The sequence below is a fragment of the Phyllobates terribilis genome, unplaced genomic scaffold (assembly GCF_046119375.1).
Source record: "Phyllobates terribilis strain yellow unplaced genomic scaffold, ASM4611937v1 Scaffold_351__1_contigs__length_1975267, whole genome shotgun sequence".
Classification (NCBI taxonomy): Eukaryota; Metazoa; Chordata; class Amphibia; order Anura; family Dendrobatidae; genus Phyllobates; species Phyllobates terribilis.
The window spans coordinates 51,462-75,384 of NW_027363111.1; the positions used below are offsets into that span (position 1 = coordinate 51,462).

The window sequence follows — 23,923 nt, forward strand, 5'->3', positions numbered from 1 at the left end:
CTGGTCTGCAGATAGCGGCCTCTGTTCCTCTTAACAGGGAATCCCCCATGACCACCACTCTCTGTTTTTTCTTCACAACATTCTTCTTTCTCCATCCAGGAGGATTCTGAGGGCTTACAAGGTTATTCATTGCTGGCAAAGTCTTATTTTGCTGTATTTCTTCATGGTTCTCCTGCGTGAGAGCCTGGTACTGGTTCCTGAGCAATATGGGTGCCGACTGCCTCTCGATCCTCCTGCTTCTGTGGGTCACATGCTTCCATTCCTCTGTTTCGTCAGGTGCAGTTCGAATTTCTTCTCTTTCTGAATCATGAAGAGATAATTCTGCTCTGTCTAAGAACTCTTCACCTTCCTTAATGATTTTCAAGGTAGTTAACCTCTCTTCTAGATTTCGCAACTTTTCCTCCAACAGGGACACAAGCTTGCATTTCTGGCATGTGAAGTTTGGCTTTTCCACTGGCAAGTCTGTGAACATGTAGCAGGATATGCAGCTCACCAAATGGCTCCTGGACTCTTCCATGTTCTTACTGTTAATGTTCTGAAAACAGTGAAAAAAGCTTAAAAAAAAAAGCTTCAAAATGCGCGCGCCTGCCTTTTCAGCTCCAACAGCCAAAATCCAGTGTTCTTTGAGCTCGCGGAGACTCTTCACTTACCCCCAAATGCAGTGGGAATATGCAAATTATCTTCTCAGGACTCCTCCCCTGGTTTACCGATGTCCTCTTTTCAGCTCCAACAGCCAAAATCCAGTGTTCTTTGAGCTCGCGGAGACTCTTCACTTACCCCAAAATGCAGTGGGAATATGCAAATTATCTCCACAGGACTCCTCCCCTGGCCTTCTACCATGCGCTTTTAATGCGTTTCCACAGCAGCAAAAACACTGCAGAAACGCCTTAAAAAACGCATCGTGGGCACACAGTCTATCAGGTACATGTTTGGTATTTAACACTTACGGTTTTCGGGTTGCTCGGATGATGACGAGCTAATGGACCACCCGGATCCCCTGGCATCACTGGCTAGAGAAAGACAACACTTCATAGTACATGACAGCCCTATACTTTCCAAGTTGTATGGACTGTATTTCATGTGAAAGCATTACCGAAAGATGAAGCTGCACCTATATCACGGAGTGATGCTGGCGAGCCGGTAGATGAGTGCTGCTGGGGCTCCAGGGCTGGAGGTGACTCCCTTGGGGGCTCTGGGGCTGCAGGTGCTGGAAAACAAATAACATTAGATACCTAAGGTAATTGCAGTTGTAACTAATGTGGTGCCATATATTGTGCTAACATATTTTAAAACCACTCACCACGACGGGCCAGGGTCTGTGACCGGATGCTGACGATACGCTCGGCAGACCTATATTTCAGGTCCGCCAGCTTTTTCCTGATTTGGGTAGCAGAACGCTGCACCCCAAATCTCTGGACCAGGCCCCGACCGATCCTGTGCAGTACCGCCCGCTTATGGAGCACTGGATGCTCAGAGTGCACATGGCACTCATAATCCAGTGCATCCAGCTGCTCCACAAGGTAGCGCACCTCAGAATCACCCCAAGGAGATGCTCTCACCCTGGATGCCATAATGCTGCTAATAAGCTAGGCCGCAACTACGTCGTTAGACCCGCCCACGACGCATCAATGTCGGTAACCACGCCCACGACGCATCAACGTCGTCCATAGACCCTGCGGATTATTACAGAACGCTACTGCTACTTGAATTATTAGCATGTCAGACTAGAGACGCTGTATTGATAATGTGTCATCTGTAGAACGCAGCAGTGTCTCTAGTCTGACGGTCACACAGGAACACTGGTGTTTAGGTGGTTTTAAGTAGAAATATGTATCTATATTTTTATATAGGTATGCATACTTCTGTGTCTGTGAGTATCTGTGTGTATATCTAGTTATCTGTATATAAGTGTGGATATGGGTGTAGATTTTTATGTATCTGAATATGTGTATACGGATGTATATGTATACATATGAGTACAACAGTGGTGTACCGCCATTGGTGGCAGGCCACATAACTGCTATGGGGCCCGTGGCCGTAGGGGGCCCGTGAGCCAGCGGACCCCATAGCAGTCTCCCCCATTCTGTACCCCACGCTCCGCTGTTTGATTGCCGCCGCCGCCCACTGCCACCGTGTTCAGACATGGCCACGCCTTTAATTGTGCTTGAGTCGGCCCTGCTGCGGCATTACTACAAGACACAGCCGCACAACACACTACACGCAGCCATTACTGAGTACAGTGCCGGTGGGTGGCGGTTAATCAAACAGCGGCAACGCTGCTACAATGCACCACGCTGTGTCAGACAGTGGAGCTGCCAGCTGCTGTCGTGATGAGAGAGACGCGCTGCAGAGACTGAAGCAGCAGGGAATAAGGAGTGGCAAGTATGTATTTATATATTTTTGTAAATCAGTCAGTACTGATAATACTGGAGGACTGTGGCTGTCTTTTACACTATGGGGGGCTGCATTATACTGTGTGCTCTCCCATCCTGGTATACAGGGCTGCGGAGTCGGTAAGCCAAACAGACTCCTCAATTTACATGACTCCGACTCCAACTCCCTCATACATGGCACATGTGATACATTAGGGTCATTACACTGTGCATGTGGAGGCTAAAAAGGAGGAATTCACCATCGGGGTATCATACTGTGTTAAGGGGGAGACTTTTGTTGGCATCAGATTTTTATGGGGCTATGAAAGAGGAATCTAGGAGTTCAGAAAGGAAGAAAGGCTGGAAGGTTGTGAGTTCTGCTCTTCTGTGTCCCCAACAATTATTTACTTTATTTTTTTTGTGGGGGGGTCCCAATTATAACTTCTGCTATGAGCTCCCATGATTCCTATGTCCGCCCCTGGAGTAGTACACGTATGTATATACGGGCCCTTACTACTGAAACAATGATAAACAAATCTTTTGCAAAGTTTAAACACAGTTTATTAAACACAGTTTATTACACAAATCAATACAAAACTGAAAGTAGTGTATAATTGTCAGCAGTTGCCCACTATAAGTTCTGATGTTGCCAAGTAACAGCACCAGGACCGTTAAAATATTGGCAGTAGTTGTCGCGGCTGGTCTTCGCATCATGGGTGTTTCTGCCATATCCCACTGGTTGAAGGCCTGCAATTGCAGGATCGTTTGAACGCCATTCTCCGAGCTCCACAGAGTCCACGAAGCCAGGTGGACAGTACATAATTGCATCACGTCGACGAAGAAAGTTGTGAAGCGTGCAACAGGCCAAAACAACAGAGTCTATTGATGTAAGCTTCATGTTAATTGGCGTGTGAAAAACTCTGAAGCGGTTGGCCATGATACCGAAGGCATTTTCGACAACACGACGTGCCCTTGACAAATGATAATTGAAAATTCTTCTTTCCTGGGTAAGACTTTTTTGGGGGAACGGTTTAATAAGATTGGGATAAAGTGGGAAGGCTTCATCGCCGACAAAAACAAAATTAAGGTTACCTGTAGTCTCTGAGTTGGGAGGCAAGTGTAGGTCACAGTTGTCCAATCGCTCTCCAAAAAGTGTGTGCTCTAAAACACCACCATCAGAAACCCTGCCGTTCATGCCAACATCTACATTTATAAATTCGTAATTGGCGTTAACAAGGGCCATCATGATGATGCTGAAATAGCCCTTAGAATTATAAAAATAGGATCCGCTATTTGGTGGCTGAGTGATTCGGACATGTTTCCCGTCCAAAGCCCCACCACAGTTAGGGAACTGCCACAGCTGCTCAAAATCAGAGGCAATCTTTTTCCATTCCTCCTCCGTGTTGGGAAACTGTATGTAACTACGTAGACTGTGGTAACTTGCATTACATGTCTCCGGGATTAGAACACTGAGCATGGGCCTTGAAATGGCTGCAGAAAAATGCAAGTCTTGGAGTGAGAGTCCGGTGGCCAGGAATCTCAGTGTGACTGCCAATCTTTCATCTGCCGGAATGGCAGCATGCATCGCTGTATCCTTCCGTTAAATACGTGGCGTAACTCGTTCCAGTAACTCTTTCAAAGATTCCTCTGACCTCCTCAGATAGTTGCAGAAATCATGAGGATTCTTCTCCTGAAGCTCTCTTACAAGTTGCATGTGGGACAATTTAGACCACTCTCTGGTCCACATGCGACGCTTTCGTTTGGAACGCCTCTGTAGCTCTCGTGCCTCATCTTGACGCCGAGCTTACTCAACCAGCAATGCAGCAACCACAATAGCACACTGCCCGTCGTCCATGATGTGCAAACTGCAAACATAACATCAAAAGATGAGAACACTTTCAACAAAACAATTAACACAAGTATTGAAACTGTATATAAAAAATATCATGGAAAACCATATTCCATTCTGTTCGTGAGCATGACAGAAAACGTGCTGTGTGGGTGCGTGTGCACGAGACCCCTAAAATATCTGCCCATGCAAAAGCATACATATATATATATACAGATAGAAGCCAAGCCCTCCCTCCCTGAAGAGCAAAGATAACAGATAATTGGTAAATGTGTGATAAAAGAATAAAAAATGGAAACGCATTTGAGACCTCAAACAATACCTACCTCACTAAAGATGCCTGATATGTTCAAAGCAGAGTCACAGCTGGAGAACGCTACAATGATCCGCAAAAATCAGCACTAGTCCAATGAACGGATATTAACAGCCCGGAGAACTCTGGTAAGATCTGCAATCAAGCACGAGGTCAGAAACAAAGGACGGAATCGCTATTCTGTTGCCTTCTTTATGCGCGGCCGGAAATGAGAACGCTGTAGCGACCACCAATCGGGGACGAGGGGCGCAGAAAAGTCCAATTTATGCACGCCTACGTGCCTCAGTTCTGAATCGCTGGACGAGGTCGTTGGCTAGGTGTCAAATACAGCGATGCACACTGCCCAGCGGGAGTGCAACGACCCAGGAATGGTCCAGGAAGCTTTGTAGCGATCAACGATCTCGCAGCAGGGGCCTGATCGTTGCTACCTGTCAAACGTAGCGAGATCGCTAGCGATGTCTCTATTTCGTCACAAAACCCGTGACGTATAAACGATCTCGCTAGCGATCTCGTTATGTGTGACAGGGCCTTTACCTGTGAAACAAGATTAAGAACATACATAGAAAACAAACAAACAACCATTAGGCAAACACAATACCGATTCATCACAATGGGATGATTACTTGATTAATGGCTTGCAAACAATTATTTAAACCCTTAACTTTGAGCTCATTGTCTAAACCACGTGGATTTTAATTACATATTGGCCATATCAATGTATACACAGAATTAATAGCTGTTGAGAGAAATAACCAGTTTCATCTATGGACACAGTACTGTATATGACCTGTTGATGAAACACATTGGTTAGTCTCCTTGCTCTGATAAATGGTCTCCAGTCTAAAAAGAAACACAGACATAATTAGAATACAAATTCAAACCAAACACAAAACATTATTTTATCTGGTCCATTATCCGTATGCTATTGATTCACATCTACTATGACAGTCAAAGTCTCTCCTTGTCTACCCAACCATATTAGCGCATTGGGTTGTGCTATTTAGCAGCAGGGGTAGGGCAATCTGTGACCAACTCCAAAATAGCCAGAATGGTAGAGTTGCCCATGGATCAATCACAGGGATATTAGCACCTTCCTTTTGTTGTCTATAATACGGCGTATCCTGCTCTCTTCCTGTGTTGTCCTTATTAGCATTTGGGCTCCGCATTGTATGTGCTTCTGGTGCAGGTGTAGCAGGGTCAGCTTATGTTACCCATCTCCTCACATGTCTCTATGAACTGTGTTATTAGAGGTAGATTCTTCCTCATCAGACTCAATACTATCAATCCCCTGGTGAAACGAATGGATATTTGGTTCTGGGTACATGTAAGGTGTATTACAATACCGTTTAATATGTCCAGGCCTCCCACATCCATAACAATACCTAACATATCCTCTTCTCCTAGGTCTATGTACAGCAGATATATTTGTGGATGTCTCATACTGCTCCTTAAACTCATTACACCAGTCCCTAAGTATATTCACAAAGTTTCCATAGGAGCTGCTATTCCTTAGAGCGACCCTTGTGGTGTAATCTACATTACAATGATTTGCCATTGAATACAGGAAATTAGCATCATCCTGAGACATATCCAGACAGTTATAAACTGTCCTATACAAGGCCAGATAGTCATTACAGAAGAGCAGTGGATCATCATATCTCCTGAATCTGGTCATTGCTAGAACATTTTCACCTGTAGTGTTCCGTCCACCTATGACACGTTGCAATTCCTTCCTTCTTAACTCTGCACCTTTACAATTATCACTCATATGTGCAGATGAAAGCTGTGCTACAAGGGGCCCTGGAAGCCAAGCTTGGAACAGAGACCAAGCATTCTTATTGTTCAGACTATACTGTTGGACCACAGCCTCAAATCTATTAGACAGAAGGACTGGAGAAATATGTGAGTCAAACTTACCAAGAAGTTGACACAGATGAAGTTTTTCAGAAATGGTGAGCAATGGGGCCCCATCAATCAATGGAGCACTACCCCTGATATCCCTTGTATCCTCATTAGAAAGAGTACAGACATTCACTGTCTCAAGACTGCATTTCTTTGATGTAAGAGACTGTATATGTTGCTCTTTGTTATGCAGTTGACACTTAGCTTCACCCAATTGTCTCTCCAGTGTTACAATTAACTTCTCCATTTGACTATTTTTCAGTTCTAAAGAGAAAACCTGATTTGCATGTGAAGTGACACTCAATCTGCACTCCTTCAATTGTTCTTCCAACTTCTCATTTCTCACAGCTAATTCATCCACATGTGAACGTAAACAGTCCATTTCACTAGTTGTACTATCAGAAATTTCAATAACAGAATCACTAATTTTGTCTATATCCTCCTTGATTTGTAACCTTTGCTTCCACCAACTTGCTTCTTTCATTGCACTCAATTCCTTCATCTTAAGCAACACTGAAATCTCATTACTTAACTTTTCCTTTTTCGATTTCTTACTGAGAATTTTATTATTTAACTTATTATTATAGATCTTACATTGTGATACCAAGTCCTTGTATTGGACTTCTAAAGATTTATCTGCACTGACATGGTAAATTGCCGATGCATACTTCACATGCTTTTCCACAAATTCCATTTTCAGCAAACTGTAAACACAAACAAAATTAAAACTGAAGCACTAGACCTTACACTAGGAACTTCCCAAAGGTCTAAATTTTTCACTACTTCCACACTTTCCACACACACAATTCCAATCTGATTCTGATATAAACTATTCTATCAAACACAAATGATATTTCACTTTTAACAAAACACAATACTTGATACACAGCAACACCAAAATCATTAGGATCAGCATACAAAAAAGTTTACAAGGAAATTCTTAACTCACCAGTGTTTCCTTTTCATCCAAGATCTAGACTCCTTAGTTCTTTGATATCCACTCCTTTTCCAAATGTAGACTAAAGCAGATTCATTTATTGCAGATTCTCTGTGGAATTTAATCACAGTCCCATCCAGGGTGCCATTATGTAGAATCTGCTGAGTTTTTGGGGTGCCAGTTAATATTAATTAACAAGAGCTACTGGATCTTTAAAATGGGATTTATTACAAATAGGATATTTACAATAACATACATAAGGGAAACCTAACTAATGGACAAGGGAACAATGTAAGGGAAAGGGTAAAAGGAGAGGATGGTAGAAGATGGGAAGTGGGAAGAAGCAGAAGAAGAATGATAACTAGTTTGATGTGCTACCTTTATATCAGTTACACAGTCAGACATGGCCCATACATTGCCCATCCCAGTAACACCTCCAAATAGTGGTACCATCCAATCAGGTCACAGTCTTTGAAGCATTCACATGGCTGCTGATGTAGACACTCTTCTGAAGGTGGCGCTCTTAGGTTTAGAATGGGTAAGAGTATCAGAGGTCATACATGATTGCAGTGGTCTTCCTCTTCCTGCTGATGGCATCTGGTATATAGCCAAAAGGTCTTTGTATCAAGTGGCCTGAGGACAGGTTCAACTGCATTTTGCTTGGAGATAAGAGGTCAACTTGAAGAACAATGGTTTGTAATCCCAACACCACAGGGGTTATGTACCTTTGAAGAGGCTAGACAAGATGTCCATCTGGCATGTAGGTGCTCTCTTTATCACTAGAACAAAAGGCACCACACCACAGGACACACAATGTCTTCCTGCCTCACAGGTTTTATGACTCCACAGCACATGGTCAATCTCTTTGATATAGTCCTTTGATGAACTTTAGTGCTATACAGGGTTTGTGGATCAAATTGTGAGTTCAGTCATTCATATTACACGTACGATAGATATTGTCCATGTTGGGTTCCAACATACGGCCACATGAGCTACGCATTAAGCATATACACATTATACGGCCACATGAGCTATGCATTATACGGCCACATGAGCTATGCATTATACATATACACATTATACGGCCACATGAGCTATGCATTATACATATACACATTATACGGCCACATGACCTATGCATTATACATATACACATTATACGGCCACATGACCTACACATTATACGGACACATGACCTATGCATTATACATATACACATTATACGGCCACATGACCTACACATTATACGGACACATGACCTACGCATTATACATATACACATTATACGGCCACATGAGCTACACATTATACGGCCACATGACCTACGCATTATACATATACACATTATACGGCCACATGAGCTATGCATTATACATATACACATTATACGGACACATGACCTACACATTATACGGCCACATGAGCTACGCATTATACATATACACATTATACGGCCACATGAGCTACACATTATAAGGACACATGACCTACGCATTATACATATACACATTATACGGCCACATGACCTACACATTATACGGACACATGAGCTATGCATTATACGGCAACATGAGCTATGCATTATACATATACACATTATACGGCCACATGACCTACACATTATACATATACACATTATACGGACACATGAGCTACGCATTATACATATACACATTATACGGACACATGACCTACACATTATACATATACACATTATACGGACACATGAGCTACGCATTATACATATACACATTATACGGACACATGAGCTACGCATTATACATATACACATTATACGGCCACATGAGCTACGCATTATACATATACACATTATACGGCCACATGACCTACACATTATACGGCCACATGAGCTACGCATTATACATATACACATTATACGGCCATATGAGCTACGCATTATACGGCCACATGACCTACACATTATACGTATACACATTATACGGCCATATGAGCTACGCATTATACATATACACATTATACGGCCACATGAGCTATGCATTATACATATACACATTATACGGCCACATGAGCTATGCATTATACATATACACATTATACGGCCACATGACCTACACATTATACGGACACATGACCTACACATTATACAGACACATGACCTACACATTATACGGCCACATGACCTACGCATTATACGGCCACATGAGCTACGCATTATACATATACACATTATACGGCCACATGAGCTATGCATTATACATATACACATTATACGGACACATGACGTACACATTATACGGCAACATGAGCTACGCATTATACATATACACATTATACGAACACATGACCTACACATTATACGGCCACATGACCTACGCATTATACAGACACATGACCTACACATTATACGACCACATGAGCTACGCATTATACGGCCACAGGAGCTGCGCATTATACGGACACATGAGCTACGCATTATACGGACACATGAGCTACGCATTATACATATACACATTATACGGACACATGAGCTACGCATTATACGGCCACATGAGCTACGCATTATACATATACACATTATACGGCCACATGACCTACACATTATACGGCCACATGACCTACACATTATACGTATACACATTATACGGCCATATGAGCTACGCATTATACATATACACATTATACGGCCACATGAGCTACGCATTATACATATACACATTATACGGCCACATGAGCTACGCATTATACATATACACATTATACGGCCACATGAGCTACGCATTATACATATACACATTATACGGCCACAGGAGCTACGCATTATACGGACACATGAGCTACACATTATACGGACACATAACACATTATACGGCCACATGAGCTACGCATTATACGGACACATGAGCTACGCATTATACATATACACATTATACGGACACATGAGCTACGCATTATACATATACACATTATTCGGACACATGACCTACACATTATACGGCCACATGAGCTACGCATTATACATATACACATTATACGGCCACATGAGCTACGCATTATACATATACACATTATACGGACACATGACCTACGCATTATACATATACACATTATACGGCCACATGACCTACACATTATACATATACACATTATACGGCCACATGAGCTACGCATTATACATATACACATTATACGGCCACATGAGCTACGCATTATACATATACACATTATTCAGACACATGACCTACGCATTATACATATACACATTATACGGCCACATGAGCTACGCATTATACATATACACATTATACGGACACATGACCTACACATTATACATATACACATTATTCGCCAACTTGACCTACACATTATACATATACACATTATACGGCCACATGACCTACGCATTATACGGCCACATGAGCTACGCATTATACATATAAACATTATACGGCCACATGAGCTACGCATTATACATATAAACATTATACGGCCACATGACCTACGCATTATACATATACACATTATACGGCCACATGACCTACGCATTATACATATACACATTATACGGACACATGACCTACGCATTATACGGCTACATGAGCTACGCATTATACGGCCACATGAGCTAAGCATTATACATATACACATTATACGGCCACATGACCTGCGCAGTATACGGACACATGAGCTACGCATAAACACATTATACAGAGACATAATCTGTTAGCACATTATACAAATACATTACCTATATACACATGACCATATATAACACACTACAGACATTATACTGGGACATGACATATACATACTTACCCTCTTCATCAGCATGTATCCAGTGGCAGCAGTGGGGGATTCCTGACCTTGGAAATCAGCAGTAGGAGCAGCTTGTACACCCTGTCAGCCCTGCACACCCTCCCCCGTCACGACTGCTGAGCTGTCTAACATTACAGGAGGTGGGGGATGGGTTGCTGTGCAGGCACAGAGGAGAGAGTTGCGATCTCTATCCCCTCTCCCTAAAGCCGGTGGCTATATTCCCTGACAGACCTGGCCTGAGGCCTCATTAACCTCCTTCCTCCCAACATATACTCCCCCTAGGTGGCGCTGTGCAATTGCTCTGCACATGGATCCTCTTCTCTGACTTGCCAGAAGGACGAGCAGGGAGAGAAGCACATCCACTGCACGCAGGGGAGCCTGAACCCTGCCTGTTGTGTGGTGCGTGCACTCGCACTTATGATCCAGGCCCCAGATCTAAGTGCATAGTGACGCCCCTGACTGGGCCTGATTGGTGGAGCAGCAGCACATGAAGCAGAGCAGGGCTCGAACAGCACTTGCGGCCCTGCACAGATGTCGGGGAAGTGGCCCGGGCCCCGAATACTCCACCAGATGTGTTCGAGAACACACATAGCTGCTTAAAAGGAAAATACTCCCACAGATGTGTTCAAGAATACACACAGCTGCTTAAAAGCAAAATACTCCACCAAATATGGGTTCAAGAATACACACAGCTGCTTAAAGGCAAAATACTTCACCAGATATGGGTTCAAGATTACACATAGCTGCTTAAAAGCAAAATACTCCACCAAATATGTGTTCGAGAATACACATAGCTGCTTAAAAGGAAAATACTACCACAGATATGTGTTCAAGAATACACACAACTGCTTAAAGGCAAAATACTCCCACAGATATATGTTCAAGAATACACACAGCTGCATAAAAGCAAAATACTTCACCAGATATGGGTTCAAGAATACACACAGCTGCATAAAAGCAAAATACTCCACCAGATATGGGTTCAAGAATACACACAGCTGCTTCAAGGAAAAATACTCACACAGATATGGGTTCAAGAATACAGACAGCTGCTTAAAAGCAAAATGCTCCATCAGATATGGGTTCAAGAATACACACAGCTGCTTAAAGGCAAAATACTCCCACAGATATGGGTTCAAGAATACACACAGCTGCTGAAAAGCAAAATACTCCACCAGATGTGTTCAAGAATACACACAACTGCTTAAAAGCAAAATATTCCACCAGATATAGGTTCAAGATTACACATAGCTGCTTAAAGGTAAAATACTCCTACAGATATGGGTTCAAGAATACACACAGTTGCTTAAAGGCAAAATACTCCCACAGATATGGGTTCAAGATTACACATAGCTGCTTAAAAGGAAAATACTCCCACAGATATGTGTTCAAGAATACACACAACTGCTGAAAAGCAAAATACTCCACCAGATATGGGTTCAAGAATACACACAGCTGCTTAAAAGCAAAATACTCCATCAGATATGGGTTCAAGATTACACATAGCTGCTTAAAAGGAAAATACTACCACAGATATGTGTTCAAGAATACACACAACTGCTTAAAGGCAAAATACTCCACCTGATATGGGTTCAAGAATACACACAGCTGCTTAAAAGCAAAATACTCCATCAGATATGGGTTCAAGATTACACATAGCTGCTTAAAGGCAAAATACTCCCACAGATATGGGTTCAAGAATACACACAACTGCTTAAAAGCAAAATACTCCACCTGATATGGGTTCTAGAATACACACCGCTGCTTAAAGGCAAAATACTCCCACAGATATGTGTTCAAGAATACACACAACTGCTTAAAGGCAAAATACTCCCACAGATATGTGTTCAAGAATACACACAACTGCTTAAAGGCAAAATACTCCACCAGATATGAGTTCAAGAATACACACAGCTGCTTAAAAGCAAAATACTCCACCAGATATGAGTTCAAGAATACACACAGCTGCTGAAAGGCAAAATACTCCACCAGATATGGGTTCAAGAAAACACGCTACTGCTTAAAAGCATATTACTCCTACTGATATGGGTTCAAGAATACACACATCTACTTAAAGACCGGGATCGCCGAACGGTGTGCTGCCTCCCTGACGCTCGAGTCCGGCACATCGCGGATCGGTTTGACAGTTTACTGGGTGGGGCTGGCGAAGACCCAGCGGTCATGGTCCACATCGGCACCAATGACAAAGTGAGTGGTAGATGGAGGGTCCTTAAAAATGATTTCAGGGACCTAGGTAGGAAGCTTAGGGCAAGGACCTCCAAGGTAGTTTTCTCAGAAATACTACCAATCCCGCGAGCCACACAGGAGCGCCAACGGGAAGTTAGCGAGGTGAATAAGTGGCTAAAGAGTTGGTGCAAGGCAGAAGGGTTTGGGTTCATGGAGAACTGGGCCGACTTTGCGGTCGGCTACAGGCTCTACCGTAGGGACGGGCTGCACCTCAATGAGGAGGGTGCAGCGGTGCTGGGGAAGAAGATGGCTAATAGGTTGGAGGAGTTTTTAAACTAGAGACGGGGGGGGGGACCAAGGAAATAATTGGGATGTGAGGCAAGCAAGGGGGAAGGGGAGAAGTGAATATAATGAGGGTGGAGAGGGGGGTGGGGATAGTACAGTTAGATCGTTAGAGAAGAATAGGATGCTAAATAACCCCAAAGTTTTATCTTGCATGCTGACCAACGCAAGAAGCCTGACCAATAAGGCGGATGAGCTGCGGGCGCTTATATCGGAGGAGAGGTATGACATCGTAGGTATAACAGAGACTAGGCTAGACGATAGCTACGACTGGGCGGTAAATTTATTAGATTATAGTTTATTTAGAAGGGACCGGAAACAGGGGAAAGGCGGAGGAGTCTGCTTATATTTAAAGTCATGTCTAAAACCCAGACTAAGGGAAGATATAGGAGAGGGAGAAGAGGGGGTCGAGTCCATGTGGGTAGAGATAGAGGGGGCAAAAAATAATAATAAAATATTACTGGGGGTCTGCTATAAGCCACCAAATATAACAGAGGAGAATGAGAATCTGCTATTAGGACAAATAGACAAAGTAGCTAAACATAATGAAGTGATTGTAATGGGGGATTTCAACTACCCGGATATTGACTGGGAAACAGAAACCTGTAGATCTCAGAAATGAAAAAGGTTCTTGACAAATATTAAGGATAATTATCTCTCCCAACTAGTGCAGGAACCAACGAGAGGGAAGGCCGTGTTGGACTTAATATTGACTAATAGGCCTGATAGAATAACTGAGGTACAGATAGGGGGGCACCTAGGTAATAGCGATCATAATATTATCGACTTCAAAATGCCCTTCAGTAGGGTTATCAATAAGGGAACAACAAAAACATCAAACTTTAGGAGGGCGAAGTTTGATCAGCTGATAGAAAACCTTCAACTTATTGACTGGGACAAAGTACTTAATCAATGGAATACGAATAGTAAATGGGAAACCTTCAAAAGAATTCTGAATACTCAGTGCGAGAGGTATATACCGTATGGGAATAAAAGGGCCAGAAATAAGAGGAAACCAATATGGTTGAACAAGAACGTAAAAGGGGCGTTAAATAGCAAAAAAGAGGCATTCAAGAGATTAAAACAGGAAAACAGTAAGGAGGCACTAATGTGTTACAAGGAAAAAACGAGAACCTGTAAAAAACAAATAAAAATAGCGAAGGAGGAAACAGAGAAACGTATTGCTAGGGAAAGTAGTTCAAATCCCAAACTGTTCTTTACGTATATAAATAGTAAAAGGATTAAATCGGATAATATTGGACCGATAAAAAGTGAAGAAGGCAAAATCATAGAGAAAGAGGAGGATAAAGCTAATCTATTAAATAATTTTTTTTCGACAACTTTCACAAAGGAAATAGAACTAACAGGAGAAATGAGAAGTGACAAGCTTAATCCTTCACTAAGTATGACAAATCTAACCCAAGTTGAGGTACAGAAACGCCTCAGTAACATTAAAATAAACAAATCACCAGGACCTGATGGCATACACCCACGGGTACTAAGGGAACTAAGTAATGTGATAGACAGACCGTTATATCTTATATTTAAGGACTCTGTTGAGACTGGGTCTGTACCACTTGATTGGCGACAGGAGAATGTAGTGCCAATATTCAAAAAGTGAGCGAAAAGTGACGCCGAAAACTATCGGCCGGTGAGTCTGACGTCCGTTGTGGGCAAAATTTTTGAAAGCTTCATTAAAGAGGCAATTACGGAGCATCTTGATGCTAATAATCTTTTAATCCCGAACCAACATGGATTCATGAGGAATCGCTCCTGCCAAACAAACCTGATTGACTTCTACGGGGAGGTTAGCTCTCGAGTAGATCAGGGGGAACCAGTGGATGTCGTGTATCTCGACTTCTCAAAAGCGTTCGATAGCGTGCCACATAATAGGTTGGTATACAAAATGAGAATGATGGGGCTGGGGGAAAATGTCTGCAAGTGGGTAGCTAACTGGCTAAAGGATAGAAGGCAGAGGGTGGTTATAAATGGAATATACTCAGATTGGGTAAGCGTCACTAGTGGGGTACCACAGGGGTCTGTACTAGGCCCAATGTTATTTAATATCTTTATGTAACATACCTGGCGGCGTCCTTGCATGGTGGTCCATCTCCCACTGTGCAAGAGCGCGCACTTGATCTCCAGTCCAGAATGTCTCTCTGGCTTCCTCCTTGCTGTCTGTCTGTTTTGGCTGCATAGGGCGACGCCCGCTGAACTTCCTGTTTCTTGTACCTGCTGCGGACACGCCCCTGTTGCACCTTCAGCCTATTGCTGTCCATCTTTGGGTATTTATACCACCTTCTTCCTCAAGATGGCGCCTGAGCATTGTTTCTTGTCAGTTGGCTTTTTGTCTCTGACATGCCAGGTCCTAGCCTGTTTTCCTGCCTGTTTTCCAGTTCTGTGTCTGAACTGTGGTCTGTTCTTGTGAACACGCTTCTTGCCTGTTCTTTCGCCTTCTAGGGGCCGTATTCCTAGATCTGCCTGTCTGTGCCTTGCGGTATCTGTTCCCGTCTGAACAGAGTCCTGTTTGTGTCTCTGCCTTTCAGTATCTGTTGCCGTCTGAAAAGAGTCCTGTTTGTGTCTCTGCCTTGCGGTATCTGTTCCCGTCTGAACAGAGTCCTGTTTGTGTCCCTGCCTTGCGGTATCTGTTCCCGACTGAACAGAGTCCTGTTTGTGTCTCTGCCTTTCGGTATCTGTTCCCGTCTGAACAGAGTCCTGTTTGTGTTCCTGCCTTGCGGTATCTGTTCCCGTCTGAACAGAGTCCTGTTTGTGTTCCTGCCTTGCTGTCTCTGTTCCCGTTCCTCTGTTCCCTGTTGTCTGTGCCTCGTTTCTACTTTAACCTTGTCTCCTTTTTCCCTCTATGTCTGTTTTCTGCGTCTTTCTGCAGAGTCTGAACTCGCTCCTAAATTCCTTCTCGTCGTCTCTGTACCTCTGTTGTGAATTTAGTGTACGCTCGCTACTTCTATGTAAGTACTGTGCGTGCTTCTGCCTTTCCTTCTCCGTCTGTTCTTTGTGAACAGAGTGCTATCCCCTTGCCTTGTTTACCGCTCTGCGGTGTCCGCTCTGCTCCTGCTTAGCTTGCCGCTCTTGCGGTTTCTGCTCTGCTCCTGCCTTGTTTACCGCTCTGCGGTGTCCGCTCTGCTCCTGCTTAGCTTGCTGCTCTTGCGGTTTCTGCTCTGCTCCTGCCTTGTTTACCGCTCTGCGGTGTCCTCTCTGCTCCTGCTTAGCTTGCCGCTCTTGCGGTTTCTGCTCTGCTCCTGCCTTGTTTACCGCTCTGCGGTGTCCGCTCTGCTCCTGCTTAGCTTGCCGCTCTTGCGGTTTCTGCTCTGCTCCTGCCTTGTTTACCGCTCTGCGGTGTCCGCTCTGCTCCTGCTTAGCTTGCCGCTCTTGCGGTTTTCACTCTGCTCTTGCCTTGCTTGCCGCTCCTGCGGTTTCTGCTCTGCTCTTTTCTTGCTTACTGCTTCTGCGGTTTCCGCCCTGCCCTGCTTCTGCCCGCTGCTCCGGCAGTCCTGTCCTGCCCTGCTTGTGCTCGCTGCTCCTGCAGCCCCGTCCTGCTCTGTTCTTGCCCACCGCTTCGGCGTTCCCTCTCTGCTGTGGTTGTCTACCGCATCTGCGGTTCTGTGACCCAGTCTGTACTGGGTCTTAACCTCTCTGTGCTCCAGCCCGTCCTTTCGGCTAGTACCTCCCTGCCTGCATACTCGCCTGTATCCACCCATCTGCATACCTGCCGTGTTTGCTTACATCCACCAGTCTGTGCCAGCCTAACCTGCCTGTTCCAGTAATCCCAGCGTGGGTCAACCCCCGTGTCCAGAGTTTGACCTGGAGTAGCACCTGGTCCCTCTGCCCGGTTTCTCCCTGGTGCACTGGCGTCGTATGCCGTCGTGCCACCTTGGTCGGATCGGCCAGATACTTAGTCACGCCCCTCCAGGCACTCTCCGGTCCATGGTCCAGTGGAACCACAACACCCGCACACGCCAGTCAGTCCGGGCGTGTGCATAACACTTTAACGACATAGTCAACAGGATAAATAGTAAAATATCAATATTTGCAGATGACACAAAGTTATGTAAAACAATTAATACAAAAGAGGACAGTGCAGACCTACAGAGGGATTTGGATAAGCTGTGTAGGTGGAGCATTAAATGGCAAATGAGGTTTAACGAGGAGAAATGTAAGGTCATACATATGGGAAGGAAAAATGGAAGTCACCAGTACTCACTGAATGGGAAATCATTGGGGAATTCAGAGATGGAGAAGGACTTGGGCATCTTGATTGATAGCAAACTAAATTGGAGTGCCCAAAGTCAGGCCGCTGCTGTAAGGGCAAACAGGCTAATGGGATGTATCAGAAGAGGTATAGCTGCAAAGGATGAGAACATTGCTCTTCCACTGTACAAAGCACTGGTCAGACCACACTTGGAATACTGTGCTCAGTTATGGGCCCCAATAAATAGAAAGGATATAAATGAGCTTGAAAAGGTACAAAGGAGGGCAACAAAATTAATAAAGGGAATGGAGGGACTGCAATACCCAAAGAGGTTTGCAAAACTAGGACTATTCAGCCTGGAAAAGAGAAGGTTGAGGGGGGACATAATAAATGTGTACAAATATGTTAGGGGACAGTATAGAGATCTTGCCCGGGATTTGTTCAAAATGAGGGATATTACGGTAACAAGAGGGCATTCACTAAGACTAGAAGAGAAAAGGTTTCAGCACCAGCATAGGAAGGGGTTCTTTACGGTAAGAGCAGTGAGAATATGGAATTCACTGAGTGAGGAGACCGTAATGTCAGATTCACTACACCAGTTCAAGCGGGGACTGGATGCATTTCTAGATAACAGGCAGATTTCAGCGTATACTTAAAAATAAAATAGTAGGTTGATACAGGGATTTATTCTGACTGCTGGTTTCAGAGTGGGGAGGGAATTTTTCCTCAGGTGAAGATTGGCTAAATCATTTGGGTTTTTTGCCCTCCTCTGGATCAACTTTAGCAATTACAGAACTAACAGGTCGAACTTGATGGACGCAAGTCTTTATTCGGCTTTACAAACTATGTTACTATGTTAAAAGCAAAATACTCCACCAAATATGGGTTCAAGAATACACACAGCTGCTTGAAGACAAAATACTCCAGCAGATGTGTTCAAGAATATACACAGCTGCTTAAAGGCAAAATACTCCCACAGATATGGGTTCAAGAATACACACAACTGCTTAAAAGCAAAATACTCCCACAGATATGCGTTCAAGAATACACACAGCTGTTTAAAGGCAAAATACTCCACCGGATATGGGTTCAAGAACACACACAGCTGTTTAAAGGCAAAATACTCCACCAGATATGGGTTCAAGAATACACACAGCTGCTTAAAGGCAAAATACTCCACCAGATATGGGTTCAAGAAAACACACAGCTGCTTAAAGGCAAAATACTCCCACAGATATGGGTTCAAGAATACACACAGCTGTTTAAAGGCAAAATACTCCACCGGATATGGGTTCAAGAACACACACAGCTGTTTAAAGGCAAAATACTCCACCAGATATGGGTTCAAGAATACACACAGCTGCTTAAAGGCAAAATACTCCCACAGATATGTGTTCAAGAATACACACAGCTGCTTAAAGGCAAAATACTCCCACAGATATGTGTTCAAGAATACACACAGCTGCTTAAAGGCAAAATACTCCCACAGATATGGGTTCAAATATACACACAGCTGCTTAAAGGCAAAATACTCCTACAGATATGGGTTCAAGAATACACAACTGCTTAAAAGCAAAATACTCCCACAGATATGCGTTCAAGAATACACACAACTGCTTAAAAGCAAAATACTCCACCAGATATGGGTTCAAGAATACACACAGCTGCTTAAAGGCAAAATACTCCCACAGATATGGGTTCAAGAATACACACAGCTGTTTAAAGGCAAAATACTCCACCGGATATGTGTTCAAGAATACACACAGCTGCTTAAAGGCAAAATACTCCCACAGATATGGGTTCAACTATACACACAGCTGCTTAAAAGCAAAATACTCCCACAGATATGCGTTCAAGAATACACACAACTGCTTAAAAGCAAAATACTCCACCAGATATGGGTTCAAGAATACACACAGCTGCTTAAATGCAAAATACTCCCACAGATATGGGTTCAAGAATACACACACATGCTTAAAAGCAAAATACTCCACCAGATATGGGTTCAAGAATACACACAGCTGCTTAAAGGCAAAATACTCCCACAGATATGGGTTCAACTATACACACAGCTGCTTAAAGGCAAAATACTCCTACAGATATGGGTTCAAGAATACACACAGTTGCTTAAAGGCAAAATACTCCCACAGATATGGGTTCAAGAATACACACAGCAGCTTAAAAGCAAAATACTCCACCAGATATGGGTTCAAGAATACACACAGCTGCTTACAGGCAAAATACTCCCACAGATATTAACACTATTAAGCAAGTAAGAAAAAGATCTTCAGCTCACCTGGCCCAGCCTGCCCAGTCCTCCTTTCCATGATCTTGGTGCTCGGAATTAATCCATCCCCATCTGGGAGAAAAATCCTCAGTGAAAGCAAAAAATAGTTTTTCCAGCACACGATGTAGAAAAATTAAAAAAAGCCTTTATTTAATCCATCGTTAAAAAATACATTTCCAACAAAGATAAAAGCGTGTGTAGGCTTACACGTTTCGGATCATATTTGACCCTTAGTCATAGCATAAAGTACTGAATAAATGTTGCACTTTTCAAGGAAAAACAGTCAAGGGAAGCTGCCAAGGGTAACACCCACCAAAATCAGCTGTGATATCAGCTCACTAATTCAAGGCTAGCAGTGATCTAAACACTAGTTTAACCCTATAGTACATCCATCCTCTACAAACATATTACAATGTGAACTGTCACTTAGTAATGCACTAATTATTTGATCACTTTTTACCCAAGTTTTTTATATATGTGAATTCATTGAATAAACAATTGATGCACTATTTAAATATATATGTAACAATAAAAGCTTCAAAAAGTTGGGACAAATTGAGGCATTTAATAAATGGAAATAAAAAAAAATTCTTTTTTTTCAAAAGAGAGAAGGAAAGAAAAAGAAAAGCGGAAAAAAAAACAAAAAACAAAAAACAAGGGGAAAAAGATTTTTTTATTTTTGTGATCAATCTAGGGGACTCTATAACCAATAGTATACAAAACAAAACATGCTAATTACGTTTTGTAGTAATTTCCAGCCATTTTCATATGGTTTTAAAGTGGAAAAGTTTTTTTTTTCTTTTGGGAAAAGTATGCCCTTGAAATTAAATGTTAGATATCTTTAGAAGCTCTTATTGTTACATATATATTTAAATAGTGCATCAATTGTTTATTCAATGAATTCACATATATAAAAAACTTGGGTAAAAAGTGATCAAATAATTAGTGCATTACTAAGTGACAGTTCACATTGTAATATGTTTGTAGAGGATGGATGTACTATAGGGTTAAACTAGTGTTTAGATCACTGCTAGCCTTGAATTAGTGAGCTGATATCACAGCTGATTTTGGTGGGTGTTACCCTTGGCAGCTTCCCTTGACTGTTTTTCCTTGAAAAGTGCAACATTTATTCAGTACTTTATGCTATGACTAAGGGTCAAATATGATCCGAAACGCGTAAGCCTACACACGCTTTTATCTTTGTTGGAATTGTATTTTTTAACGATGGATTAAATAAAGGCTTTTTTTAATTTTTCTACATCGTGTGCTGGAAAAACTATTTTTTGCTCCCACAGATATGTGTTCAAGAATACACACAACTGCTTAAAGGCAAAATACTCCCACAGATATGGGTTCAAGAAAACACGCTACTGCTTAACCCCTTAAGCCCCGAGGGTGGTTTGCACATTAATGACCAGGCCAATTTTTACAATTCTGACCACTGTCACTTTATGAGGTAATTATTCTGGAACGCCTCAACCGATTCCCCTGATTCTGAGATTGTTTTTTCGTGACATATTGTACTTCATGATTGTGGTAAAATTTCTTCGATATCACTTGCGTTTATTTGTGAAAAAAATGGAAATTTGGCAAAAATTTTGAAAATTTAGCAATTTTCAAAATTTGAATTTTTATGCCCTTAAATCAGAGAGATATGTCACACAAAAGAGTTAATAAATAACATTTTCCACATGTCTACTTTACATCAGCACAATTTTGGAACCCAAATTTTTTTTTGTTAGGGAGCTATAAGGGTTAAAAGTTGACCAGCGATTTCTCATTTTTCCAACAAAATTTACAAAACCATTTTTTTAGGGACCACTTCACATTTGAAGTCACTTTGAGAGGTCTTTATGACAGAAAATACCCAAAAGTGACACCATTCTAAAAACTGCACCCCTCAAGGTGCTCAAAACCACATTCAAGAACTTTATTAACCTTTCAGGTGCTTCACAGGAATTTTTTGAATGTGGAAAAAAAAAATGAACATTTAACTTTTTTCACAAAAATGTTACTTTAGACCCAATTTTTTTTATTTTTACAGAGGTAACAAGAAAAAATGGACCCCAAAATTTGTTGTGCAATTTCCCCTGGGCACGCAGATACCCAATATGTGGGGAAAAAAAAATCTTTGGGCGCACGGCAGGGCCGACAATTTGTTAGCGGATACCATGTTGCATTTGGAGAGTCCCTGTGTGCCCAAACATTGGAGCTCCCCCACAAGTGACCCCATTTTGGAAACTAGACCCCCCAAGGCACCTATCTAGAAGCATAGTGAGCACTTGGAAGCCCCAGGTGTTTCACAAATTGATTCATAAATATGAAAAAGTGTTTTTTTTTCACTTTTTCATTTTTACGAATCAATTTGTGAAGCACCTGGGGGTTCCAAGTGCTCACTGTGCATCTAGATAGGTGCCTTGGGGGGTCTAGTTTCCAAAATGGGGTCACTTGTGGGGGAGCTCCGATGTTTGGGCACACAGGGGCTCTCCAAACGCAACATGATGTCCGCTAACAATTTGAGCCGACAATTTGTTAGCGGATACCATGTTGCATTTGGAGAGTCCCTGTGTGCCCAAACATTAGAGCTCCCCCACAAGTGACCCCATTTTGGAAACTAGACCCCCCAAGACACCTATCTAGATGCATAGTGAGCACTTGGAAGCCCCGGTGTTTCACAAATTGATTCATAAACATGAAAAAGTGTTTTTTTTTCACTTTTTCATTTTTACGAATCAATTTGTGAAGCACCCGGGGGGTTCCAAGTGCTCACTATGCATCTAGATAGGTGCCTTGGGGGGTCTAGTTTCCAAAATGCGGTCACTTGTGGGGGAACTCCAATGTTTGTGCACGCAGTAGCTCTCCAAACGCAACATGGCGTCCGCTAACAATTTGAGCCGATTTTCCATTCAATTTGTTAGCGGACACCATGTCGCGTTTGGAGAGCCCGTGATGTGCCTAAACAGTGGAGCTCCCCCACAAGTGACCCCATTTTGGAAACTATACCCCTCAAGGATTTTATTAAGGTGTATAGTGAACATTTTGAACCCAGAGGTACGACACAGAATTTGTTTACATTAGGTCATCATATTGAATAAGTTGTCATTAGTCTTGAGCGCAAGTGCTCGCTACTTGAGTTTGCATCGGGTACTCAGGTATGCACCATGCACAGCGTGTGCTCGAGTGACATGCTCGAGTCCCTGCTCCGCATGTTTCACGGTTATTAGACACCCAAAAAAAAACATGCGGGGATCGCTCGTGCATGGCAGGCAATCCCCGTAAAGTTTTTTTGGCCGCGAAGCATATGGGGCAGAGACTCGAGCATGTCACTCAAATACCCACGATACTCAATGCATACCAGAGCACCCGATGCAAACTCAAGTAGCGAGCACTTGTGCTCAACACTAGTCGCCATATCGTCATCTTTTTTCTTACTTTTGAAAAAAATCCCAACCCCATCACAACCCTAACCCCAACACCAGCCCTAACCGTAGCACAACCCTAACCGTAGCACAATCCTAACCCTAGCACAACCCTAACCCTAGCACAACCCTAACCCTAGCACAACCCTAACCCCAAACCCAGCCCTAACCCCAAACCCAGCCCTAACCCTAGCCCAATCCTAACCCAAGAGTTTATTTTTGACGCCGTTCCTCGTGCGGTATAAGTGATTAGACGACTTTATTCTTCAGGTCAGTGTGATTACAGCAATGCCAGAATCATATGGGGTTTTTA

General features: G+C 42.8%; 1 protein-coding gene across 1 annotated transcript; it reads right to left on the bottom strand.

Annotated features, from left to right (window-relative positions):
* Window positions 1-5,753: 5,753 nt before the first annotated feature.
* Window positions 5,754-7,140, bottom strand: LOC141222257 (posterior protein-like). Its single transcript, XM_073666650.1, has one exon. The coding sequence runs from the start codon at window positions 7,128-7,130 to the stop codon at window positions 5,754-5,756; it is 1,377 nt and encodes a 458-aa protein (XP_073522751.1). The 5' UTR covers window positions 7,131-7,140.
* Window positions 7,141-23,923: the final 16,783 nt, after the last annotated feature.